Source organism: Nansenia antarctica (assembly GCF_963989245.1).
Source record: "Nansenia antarctica genome assembly, chromosome: 5".
Lineage (NCBI taxonomy): Eukaryota > Metazoa > Chordata > Actinopteri > Argentiniformes > Microstomatidae > Nansenia > Nansenia antarctica.
In genome coordinates, this window is record NC_137690.1 from 50,823,036 (window position 1) to 50,835,484 (window position 12,449).

General features: G+C 43.7%; 1 protein-coding gene across 1 annotated transcript in view; it reads left to right on the top strand.

Annotated features, from left to right (window-relative positions):
* matcap2 (microtubule associated tyrosine carboxypeptidase 2) overlaps positions 1 to 7,319 on the top strand; it is a gene marked incomplete at both ends in the record, with an annotated part of 15,011 nt that extends 7,692 nt beyond the window's left edge. The window contains 3 exons of the mRNA XM_080532992.1: positions 5,683 to 5,988; positions 6,529 to 6,626; positions 7,161 to 7,319. Coding sequence (XP_080389118.1) covers positions 5,683 to 5,988; positions 6,529 to 6,626; positions 7,161 to 7,319 — 563 coding nt within the window. The remainder of the gene's footprint in view (positions 1 to 5,682; positions 5,989 to 6,528; positions 6,627 to 7,160) is intronic.
* Positions 7,320 to 12,449: the final 5,130 nt, after the last annotated feature.

Genomic DNA, 12,449 nt, shown 5'->3' on the forward strand with positions numbered 1-12,449 from the left:
AGTTCTCCGGCACTGTGCCGGATTTCCGGCGCGGGGGAATTTTGAGCAAAAATAAATAAATCAGTCATTTCTAACTGCAATTGCGGCATTGCGCCGAAGTGGTGGCGGGGGCGCTGTTTCGCAAATAAGTTAGCTTTCGTGTTTGCTAGCGAAACAGCTGATAGTTGATGTTGACTGCTCAAGGAGAATACATACCGGTATTTGAAAGTACAGAATGCCTGAAAGCCTTATATTGCATTATATTACATTATATTTTGAATGGTCATCTGGTGCCTGAATATTGTTTTTTCCTTTACATATACACAGTATAATGAAATTTCCACCATAAATTGATGGAGAAAGGGCACAAATTGGTGCATATCAATTCACCAGAATGCAAGAAATTAAGTGTTTGATGCTCGTTTAAGGACCCCCAGACAGCCCTGCTTCATGGGTCCCCCCGATGTCAAACACCACTGGTACCACCTCCGCCTCATTTTGAGCCAGGAAAAACCCTGAGTAGTGACGGGAAGCCTTATGGGGCGTGGTGCCAAGAAGGAGAATATAAGTGATAGTGGCTTAATAAGTAATCCGTTTGTTCTTTTAAAGACATGTATATATTTTATTCTGTATTGTTATAGTGATAGTGGCTTAATAAGTGATGCAATCAGTTTGGCCTTTTAAAGAATATATTATTTCATTTTGTATTGAGTATAAAACAGTATTATGAATGAATGAATGAATGGTCTTTATTGTCATTAATACAGTACAGGTACCATACAACGAAATTTAGGAGGGGGGGCTCCCCTGGTGCTTGGAAAAAGACTAAAAACACGAGGGTATTTTTCCCACTTTAAGCCCTGGAAATGCCATCACGGAAAATAACTGTTCCATAGGCGCTGTTTCTTAAAGCACCTGTCTAGTAAACAGGAGATCCTAAGTTTGAATCTCATCAGAGCCTTTTCCAATCCAGGGTATAAGCTTTCAAGTAAGAACACAAATGGGGAAAAGTCTCCTAAAAGCAGTCGTCGATTCTACCAATGCAAAGGGAACGTGACAGTACTGGATCTACTGCACATGGGTATTCCATCAACGTCACTAAAGGAAAATCCAGGCTTATTTTTTGATAAATCTCACAAGATTTAAAAATAATAGGCAAAATAAGCTTGGATTTTGTGATGTGTCTCGCGAGATTTATCAAAATTAGCCTGGATTTTCCATTAGCAACGTTGATGGAATACCCCCTTGGACTAATGATTCTCTGTCTAAGTTTATGGTTAGATACGGTTGTTGAATTCAGAAATGGCATCTCTGTAAAAATTGCATCTCTGTTTCGTAATAAAAATGATGGCAACTTTATAAGAAAGACGTCATCCGTCAGCGAGGGGTGGTCATCGGGTTTAACAACGTGGAGGGTGAGCAGGCGCCGTGGCTTAGTTTAGTTGAAAGCTTAGTTGCTTTCAAGTAAGTACAAAAATGAGGAAACGTCTCCTAAAAGCCGACGTTGTTTCTGCTAATGCCGTGTGAATGTGACAATACTGGATATTCTCAGTAAAGTTGGTTCTTTCTCTGTCCCACAATTTTTAAATCCAGGGGGGTATTCCATCAATGTCGCTGAAGTCTCACGAGACATACCAAAATAAGCCTGGATTTTGTGATATGTCTTACAAGATTTATTAAAATAAGCCTGAATTTTTCTTTAGCGACATTACATTGATGGAATTAATCAGTTTGTAGTTACCTAGAGAAATTAGTTGAATTCAGAAATGGCTTCGTCTGTCATCCTGGTCTGTTATCCTGGGCTCCGTGGCTTAGTTGGTTAAAGCGCCTGTTTAGTAAACAGGAGATCCTGAGTTCGAATCTCAGCGGAGCCTTTTCCAATTGCAGGGTATTTGTTAGCAACAACAAAAATTGAGAAAAGTCTCCTAAAAGATGCAAAGTTAACGTGACAATACTGAATTTACTGCAAGCTTATGAAAAGCAATCCCTAACCCAAAATGATGAAAGGCAAAAATCTCCTGACAGCTATTCATATAATAAAAATGAAAGCAATTTTAAAATAAAGTCGTCCCTCAAGGGTGGGGAAGAAGGGGAAAGAAGAAAAAGAGGGAAAAGAAAAGGTAGAGAGAAATTGAGGCATTTCCGTTCTCTACATGTTTAATACTCTCAATGTATTCTAAACAGTTAAAGAACAATACAAAATGTCGCCCTTTGCCATTTTTGCATGGGGGGGAAGAACGGATCCGAAGGTCACGGTTAAGATCCCACCAGAAACAAGAAAAACAAAAAACGTCTCCAAAAGTGTTGTTTTGTGTAAATTGAGCCAAAAGTGGTTTTTGGGACATAACAGAAGGTTATAGACACTTGCTGCTGTTTTATTGATGTTTAAACATCAACATTACGTTCCCTCTAACGCAGTGGTCTTCAACCGGGGGTCCGCGACCCCTAGGGGGTCCGCAGAGGTACTGCAGGGGGTCCGCCAATTTCTGTCATAATAATTGACAACTTTCACCAAAATAATCAGTGAGAATTAAAAAATATTACAAAAATGATATTGAGTAAGGTACAAGCATTAATAGGCAATAATAAGCTACTTTTGACAAAAACAATTTACAAAATAAATGATGCCCATGATTCTAGAGTCTAACATAACGTCAGCTGGGGAAAAAACACACCTGTCTAGCAAGCTAGGTGTTGGCTAAAACGCTGCAGTTCGGTCTTCATTGCGAAATTAACGTTAATTAATAACTAGCATAACGTTACTAATTTAGTTACTAGTTTGATAATAACAAACCCGCCTCTTTGCTTCTCTATGCGCCGCTATAGGAGAGGAACACAACGCGCTCCTTTACCATTCCGAGGTCAGATGGCTTTCCCGTGGATCAGTATTGGCGCGCGTCTTTGAATTACGCACAGCTATCCTCGAGATTCTGGTTGGCCAAAACCGCGCGGAGCTGGCTGTGAAATGCGCAATTGTTGATCACTTGGAGGCACTCGAAAGTCAATTTGAGAAGTACTTTTCTGAGACTGAGTCTTGGAGAAAGCACAAGACATGGATACGGTTATCATTCAAAGACAATGCATCCGACGGCTCAAACCTGACAGCCGCTGAGGAAGATCAGCTGATCGACCTAACCACAGACAGTACACACAAGAATGTGTACGAGTCACAGCCTCCACAGCCTCCACAGGATCCATTGCCAGAAATACTTCCCCCAACTGACAGCAAAGGCCATGGTGAGCCTCTTGCCTTTTGCAACAACTTATCTTTGTGAAAGAGGATTCTCCTCCCTCACCTACCTGAAGAGCAAATACAGTTCCAGACTGCAGCCTGAGGATGACATGATGCTCTGCCTGACAACCTCCACCCAGGAGGTAGGCATACCTTGCTTCCTGAAGCTAAAAGTTTCATTGTTGAAAAATAATAATAATAGAAAATATAAGCCTCATCAAGAACAACAACAACAACAAAAACAACAACAATAATAATAATAACCAATCATAATTATGCATGAATGTTTTATCAATCATAAACACATATAGGCTAATAACCCAGTATATAAATAGGTTAATATGGTGAAATAAAAGGTGAATGAAGTAAATATAAAAGTTATTATAGGCTTATATATACATGTGGGGGTCCCTGTTCTGTTTGTCTCTCATCCAAGGGGTCCTTGGGTTGAAAAAGGTTGAAGACCCCTGCCTGAGTCTAACGGCATCACCGTGTCTGTCTCTCGTCAACAAGAGCTGCAAGTGTCTTGCTATAAACTCATAAGACAACACCGTATTAATTTAGATGAACAATATTGATCAAATCATTATATTAAGGTAGCTGTACTTACCACAAGTGATGACAGGCTCACATTGCTGGACTTTTACCAAAACTGATGCAGTGAGCTAGAGGTGACAGTTCCACATTTCAGCCGACTTGCTGGTGTGTGATGACGCACTGGTGTAATGACGTCGATACGATAACCAATTGCATTGATGGCTTTCCATAATGTGGAACCGAGAGGAACTGACATGGCGCACTAAACCAAATGGGGACGCTGCCATTGGCTAACTGTATGTGCCACTATGGCATTTGGGGCGACATGATTGGATATACCTGTTCTTTTGAACAGACTAACGTGCTCTAGCGCCGTAGTTGGTTAAAGCGCCTGTGTAGTAAACAGGAGGTCCAGCGGAGCCCTTTCCAAGTGCTGGTTGCTTTCAAGTAACGAACGAAAATGGGGGGGGGGGAATATCCTAAAAGCGGTCGTCGGTTCTACCAATGCAAAGTCAACGTGACAGTACTGGATCTACTGCAGGCTGATTGTTCTCAAGTAACAACAAAAACGAATATCTCCTGAAAGCTATTCATATAATAAAAATGAAAGCAACCGAATACAAAAAAGTGTTCCCTCAGTGAGAGATGGTTACAAGAGTTTATACGGTTCAAACGATGACGAGAGTCATCTGGCGCCGTGGCTTAGTTGGTTAAAGCGCCTGTCTAGTAAACAGGAGATCCTGAGTTCGAATCTCAGCGGAGCCTATTTTGATGCTTCAAGTAAGAACAAAAATGGGGGAAAGTCTCTTAAAAGCAGACGTCGTTTCTTCGGCTGAATGGGCTGAAATGGAAACAGGCTATTAAACACATTCGGAGAGGATTTGAATTGCTATTTTTATTCTCAATTCTTATCATTTTGGCGCTGGTGGTTTTCCTTTGGCACTGGCTAAAACCACCAGGGGGCGCCAAAAATTCGTCGATGCAGGAAAAACTCACTCTCACTATCCTTGAAGACTCGGTTCATAGTGCATTCATACAAGCAGCACCATGTCTTCAGCTATGCCTCTCTTCAACAGCCAATATTCCCACCACAGAGTGTGTAATGTCCTTCATGTCCTTCAACTGTGCCTGTGGGAGAACCCTTTGAAGAACCATTTTGTTCTGTACTGCAGAAAACCCTTTTTTGGGTTCCATTTAGAACCTTTTTTGGTTCTAGGTAGAACTAAGACTGTAATGTACATTCCCACAGAGAGTTTCTCTTAGATCAGGGGTAATTGGTCAAGAGGGCTAGGCTAGTGCAAAACTAGCAGTCTTTACAGATGAAGAGGCACCACAGCCAGCGCAGCACATTCAGATTAAGACAAGCGTTACTCCTGGACCACTCAATAATTAAGTCGCAGTGCACAGTAACTCCAAGGGGCTCTACCTCTCCTTGGCCTAATTCATCGGTCTGCTGTACTCAGCACTGTTGTTAGTTCTATCTAGAATGAGGTCAGCAGCCAGGTTGTCATTGAGTTTCAAGTTACCTCCCTCAGTCAACCTCATACAATGTGTTTCAATGTAAATTTTTATCATCACCTTTTGATAGCAATTTCAATAGCTGCTGATGTCGTGTAGAATACTCTGTATCAGTCAAACTAAAATACAAATAACTATAATTTCCTGCCTTGGTGGCAAATAAGCTATTTCTCATCAAAGAAGTTGATATAATAATAGGCATGTGTGTATGTCTTATCAGTGGAGGCTGGTGGAGGCAGAACACGTTGATACCATTCTTCATTTCATCCCATGCATTACAATGAGCCCGTCCCCCCATGTCTTCCATACCTCCACCAGCCTCCTCTGATGTGTAGAATTATGTGCCCAGTAGCTCTTAAGTGCCATCCATCTCCACGCTGTGTTAACCAGCTGTGTCTGGCTGTTCTGCTTCCCAGGCACACACTACTTACGGGGCATCAACAACGGCCTGCAGCCCTGGAGCAGCGGCCTCGGCAGGAAGAGGCACAACCTGAAGCCCCTGAACCCCACCGAGGAGGGCCTGGCCAGCATCCACAGTGTCCTGTTCAGGAAGGACCCCACGCTGTGGCGCGCCGCCCTGCTCTACTACACCGTCTACCAGGCCAGCCAGCTGTCCTTCGCCCAGCTCTTCCACAGCCTCGGCCGCTTCGTCCAGGACCCCAGCACCCGCTGGGACTACTGCGTCCGCGCCAAGAGGGGCCAGACGGACACCGCGCAGCCAGGTAGCGTCAGCAGGCACCTAATGTTAGCGTTAGCGTTCACCTAACATTGCAATGTCAGAGACTACGTATCATAGCATTGGAGACTGGCGGAGGTAGAAACCGGTAGGGACGGGCCACATTGTAATGTATGGAACGAACGGAATGAGGAATGGTATCAAACTCATTCTGTTCCATGCGTTAGATGAGCCTGTGCGTTTAGAATGAGCCCGTCCTACGATTTCTACCTCCACCAGCCTCCACTGGTGGGTAGAATGGATACCATTCACACTGGGTTCAGTGATAGATAGTTAAGTTAGACATCTGGGCGCTGTGGCTTAGTTGGTTAATGCGCCTGTCTAGTAAGCAGGAGGTCCAGAGTTTGAATCTCAGTGGAGCCTTTTCCAACTACAGGGTATTTGTTCTCAAGAAACAGGGAAAACTAAATATCTCCTAAAAGCTGAACTCTATATAACACCCTGCCAGGACACACACGCACTCAAACACACATATTAGAGCACATTACTGGAGTGAATGGATAATGGACCTGTTGGTGCGTTCCAGGCTGTTTCAGTAAGGACCAGGTGTATCTGGATGGCATCCTGAAGATCCTAAGGCACAGAGAGAAGATTGACTTCCAGCTGCTGATGGCCCTTGGGAAGGTGGGTGATTGTGGGTTGAATCCAACTAGTTGAATCCAACTACGGCTGGTATGACATCATTTCCTTGTTTTTTGTCTTCACAATAACACAGGAGGCACATGGTCATCATACAATTGGCTTTTCCGGGCTGTTTGGATATTAGGGTGCCACAGTGCACGTACACAGTGCACATAAACAGTTCACGTACATTGCTCCCTCACTCTTCCTTTCACCAAACAGTGACATTTGCACATGAAATAACTCAGGTATGCACATTGCACAGACGTAATAAGGCTCAATAAACTTATGTTACCAGGAGGCCACCTCCACCTAACGGGCCACCTCCCTCAGAAGAACAGAAGGGAAGAAAGAGTATTAAGAGGGGATACCCCCCCAGGCATCATGAACGGAATCACATGTCTCAGAACGTGTTTACGACCACAGGCTTCCTTTATGACATCATCACACCCTGGTTGCTGCTGTTGATGGTAATGCTGATGCTAATATGAGCTCTTATCTCCATTGCTTCTGTCTGCTCTGCTCCGCTCCGCTCAGGTGTCGTACGAGGACGTGGACCGTCTGAAAAGCCTGGCCCTGATGGAGAACGTCCGCATCCCCCACTTCCTGCAGGACCAGGTGTGCTACGCCGAGCAGCTGGAGAAGATCATGGAGGTCAACCAGCTGACCGACGAGGAGCTGAGGATCCTCATCTGAGCATGCCCAGAGAGGGGCGGTGATGACCCCGCCCTGACCCCCCAGCATGCACGCCTCAGACCAGCTACCAAAACCTCATTAAAGTCACGTGACATGTCCCACCACCAATGACAGCCCTGCATCTCCCACCATCCTCACCACCATCACCACCACCATCACCTCCATGTATGGTACTGTGTGTGTGTGTGTGTGTGTGTGTGTGTGTGTGACATGTGCAAGGCACTGTATAGTATGTAGAGTTTCTCTCTCTCTCTCCCTCTCTCTTCTCTTCCTCTAACCCTAACCCTAACCTCAACAACAAAGTGTACTTCTATCAGTCTCCTGTCCAAAGACAAAATTCATTCTACCTATGATACCTTTTCTTCAGGGTTTTCTTCAGGGGGGGGGGGTTTACTTACTTACTAATGGCTGTTGGTTGTTGTAGTTGATGTTCAGTGAACCACCAATTGAAACAGGGAGTGTGTTTGTCGGGATCAGGTGGCAAAAAAACATAGAGGAGAGAAGATGGCGACTAATGCATCAGGAGAGCACAGCTCTGGTCCATATCGATGACATGTGACGCCATGAGTGGAAATTGAGCTATGGACACGTGGATGTGCTACACCCCCCCCCCCAAAAGAGCACAAGACAGTAGTGTAACGACAATAAGGCAATATGAGAGCCCTCTATGCCTGTCTGCACTGTTCTTATCAGTGATGTGTGTACATGCTGAACCAGTAGGAGATAGCATGAGCCTACACGGGGGATAACAATGTGTATTTGAACCCTGAAGGTCTCTCACACACACACACACACACACACACACACACACACACACACACACACACACACAGTCCACACTGTACTACATGATTCCCCTGATTCAAGGGCTTGGTGCAGCAGTGATCCCCTCAAACACGTCTCTTACTGTTTGCACTTTCAGCCTTTCTAACCTTTGACCTATGATCTGCACTATTCCCGGCAGCTTCCTTAGCGATACCACCACACTCTAATGAGACTTTCCTTTCCTTTAAGAAACAACAACCCCAAGAAGCCTAGTGTTTTTAACACACTATGTAATAGCAATAGTGGTGTGGAGCTCCTTTTGTAATAATGTTTCACAGGTGGTTGTTGATGTTATTGCTTTTTCGTACCTGTTTGAAAAGTGAACACTGTGATATATTACATATTTCATATTGTGTTGTTGACACGGACCTTGTTGTTGACACGAAGCATGTGTGCTGCTGCTTCACCACAGTGGCCCTGGATGTGATCCTGTAATAAGCACTGGTACGTGGTATGTGATGTTTTGCTAAGTACTGTATGAACTGTAAGTACTTTCTGATGTTCACTGAAGCACTGGAAGTTTCAAATGTAGTGGATCCGTCCCTCACCCCATAGCATGGCTTAGTGTCTTTCTTTTTTTTCCTTCAAAATCTTTTTATTGAGTTTCATGCATACATGGTAAAGTCAGTACATCCGATGCCGTATATGGCAAAGTGTCTGTGACATAAAACAAAACAACAACAAAATAAAACACCCCATGTAGGTCATGGTCACAGAAAATAAAGTAAAAATGAAATAACTAATAAATAAAATAGCATAAAGTGGTTATCATGAAAGGATGAATAAATAAACGTATGTAGTAAATGCGATTAACTACAACAAATAGCCAATTGATAAATAAATAAAAATATATTATAATGTACCATCCACCATAATAGATATTATAATGTACCATAATAGCAATAACAATAGTTATAATTAGAGTAGGTGAAACAGAAAAAGGCAGATAGTAGAATAGGCAATAGATAGAGCATCTCCCTTTGCTGGCCCACATCTTAGTTAGACACATTATCTGTGGCCAGGTGTAGTATACCCCTACACGTGTAGGTGCCATGTACTGTCTACACTACTATGTTCTGTCTACACTATGTGTGTGCACTATATCACTATTTGCACTTCTGGTTAGATGCTAAACTGCATCTCGTGTGGTACTTGTGCTCTGCAATGACAATGAAGTTGAATAAAGTCCCGGAGACATTTAGAGGGACATGTTACAGACATCAATAATAAGGGGAGGGAGAATGAACTGAATGTGCTGACTCACATTCCTCTTCATCACACACACACACACACACACACACACACACACACACACACCTACACTGCCCTCTCCCTCTGAACCGTGTCTGTCAGGGGTGTTGTTGCCGAGCTCAGGTATCACTCTGAAACTGGACCCTGTCGCTGTCCGGTGGTGATTGGCACCTACAAGCATTGACTTGCTGGACAAAAGGCCTGTGTTCACACGGACACCCCCCACACAGACGAGCCTCTTCGCCTGCTTGTCCTCCCCAGCTCTGAGCCCTCAGACTCAGACTCTGTTTACCCCGATAGGACGATATGTCCCACTTGTGGAGACAACTTAGTATGGTGGAAGGCTGATAAAAACGTGTTTTCTATAGGTCTGTTTATACAATCACAAGTGAGGTTCAGCTGGTCACCATTGTGTTGTGCTACTAACAATGGATTTAGTTTTCATTTGGAAACCACATCACATGAGACATTATAAGAAGGTTTCAAAAGAAGAGTTTCACCAGGGTTCGAGTTATAAGCTGAGCTTTGTGGGGGTCTCCAAAATAACAGTGCGAAATGTCTTCCAATAGCTTTCGTCTTCCGAAGAAAGCTATTGGCCAGCTGCAATTAGTCCAAAATGCAGCAGCTAGAGTTTTAACCAAAACAAGCAGACGAGCTCATATAACTCCTATTTTAGAAACTCTACACTGGCTTCCTGTTAAGTTCAGAATAGATTTCAAGATCCTTCTGCTTGTTTATAAAGCTCTCACTGGCACAGCACCAGACTATTTGAAAGACCTTTCACATTCGGAAAGAGTTTTAACTCTATTTCACATGGCTTGGAAGCCCACCATGAATATTTCACGGCCGTTTCATAAGAGTGTCTTCACATCAAAGTGGGCTAATTGTTTATAGGACAGAGGTAACAGCTGAAGGGTAATCTGTCATGCAGAGTAATACTTCAACCACTAGAGGGCAGTGGCATCCATCACTTTCCCATGACCTCCTTGAAACGAGAAACAAAAGTGTGTATGGGTGCAGCTACTGGTAGCATAACCCTATAATCCTACATATGTACATAGGCATATCATTGATTTAATGAATAACACACTGGTATTATGAAATGAACTTTGAAATGAAGTCACAAAAATGTATGTATCTTGATCAAACCACAAACTTGACCTATGGCTGCTAACTGTTTCCTGGGCCCAATATTTAAAAAACATTTAAGTTGGATCCGAATGATTCTATTTTGGTATCCAGGATCAGATCCCCTACACTATTCAAAATCTGCCAGATAGATTTGACCCTGGACAGCAAAAAAGAATCTGGATCAGTCTGATCTAGATTCAATGTTTTGAAACACTGGGCCCTGAGAATGTGAGTGTATTACATGACATCACTGGCAGAAACTTCCCTGCTGGATCTTCACGTGTCCTCTGATGACATATGAGATCCACAACGAGGTCACATCCTCAGAGTTACCTCAGGTCAGATCACTCAGGCCACTCACACAATGGCCTCGGCTGCTCGTCTTTACAACAGATCAGCTGTCGGACAAACAAACCTTAACTTGACACCTTTCTCACCTTCAACCTCAAGACAAACGTCCAAATGGGTTTAGTTACTATGTGGTAGTAGACTTGCTTTGTTGTCGTACTACAGAAACAGGTTTTGTTTCCTACAATCCATCAGTATCCCTGAAACTTGTGGGATCACTCGAGGTCACTAGCAACAGTAAAAGTCACTTGCGTAAAAACAGAAACAGAAACATCCTTGTTCTGGGGCTACTACAGAACAGCGCGGATGTGTTAAATGCTGCCATTGTCTGTCTCACTGCCAACAACAACCAGGGTGTTCTCCCTTGACTAGTTTATTACTCTGTTTTCCTCTCTGATTGTGAACATGACTGTAGTGAACATGGGGAGAGGACACAGGGTGAGGAGGAGTTCAGAGGACTGTACTGACCCTCCTCATGACCCGTAGCGGAGCCACATCCCAGGACACCTAGCGGACGTTTCCACAGACACAGATTAAACCTAGTCATGGACTGTCACACTTCCAATGGAACATCTCCCTAGAGGAGGCGTTAGTTTAGGGTCAGGCTTAATACCTATCTGGGAAACCCGCCCCTAGTGAACATTGATGCCTGTGTTTGGGGCAAAGTGCAGATGCAAGATTGGAGAGAACATATACTCCCATGATTGAGTTATGAGGGGAGTTACGTGTTCTTGGTGACTTGCCATCTTCTCTTGGCCAGACACGCATAATCAAGGAATCAGGTCTTGCTGTCTGGATCTCCAGGGCCCAGTATTTAAAACCTTTTTTTGTTTTTGTTTCGCAGGATTAGAACTGTTTGGTAGATTTTGAGGAGTAGAGGGGAAATAAAGTAACTCGATCTGATCCTGGAAAGCAAAAAAAGAATCTGGATCATTCTGATCCGGATTAAAGGTTCTGACATACTGGGCCAAGAGCTCTGGTATTGACTTCATCTCTGGCTTACTGGGTCAGTGTCAAAGAGATTGAGTAAAGCTCCTGTGTCTGTGTCTTTGAGTCTTTGTGTGTGTGTGTGTGCGCGGGCGTGTGTGAAAGGTTATGTGCATTGTACAAATAGTGAGCAGTCAGACTGCTCTGCCAGTTGTTTAACCCAATCTGTGCACGTGGTTGTGTGTTTGTCTCATCTGGTAAAACAATGTGTTGAAAGGAGCTGGTTACTGGTTGCCAGGCAGCCTGTTGTCACAGTGCCCAGTCACCTGACATAGAGCCACCGGCAACTCACACGTCAACACAAAGGGTCACCTCACCTTCCATTTAATAGAACAGCTTTTTATGGCTCAAACTGCCGCAAAGCTCAAGCCTCTCACTTCTTCACTGATGCGAGCAGTAGAGCACCGCGTCCTAGACCTACTGTTGCCTCAGGTCACAGGCACAAGGTCCAACTCCAACAGAACATAATCATGTGAAGAACCGATACAGATCAGTTATCATTGATCCGACGTATTAATGATGATTCAACTTTATTGTCATTGCACAGGAGTTTGGAGTTTGGTATTGTTTTTCCATATTTGCTAGTAA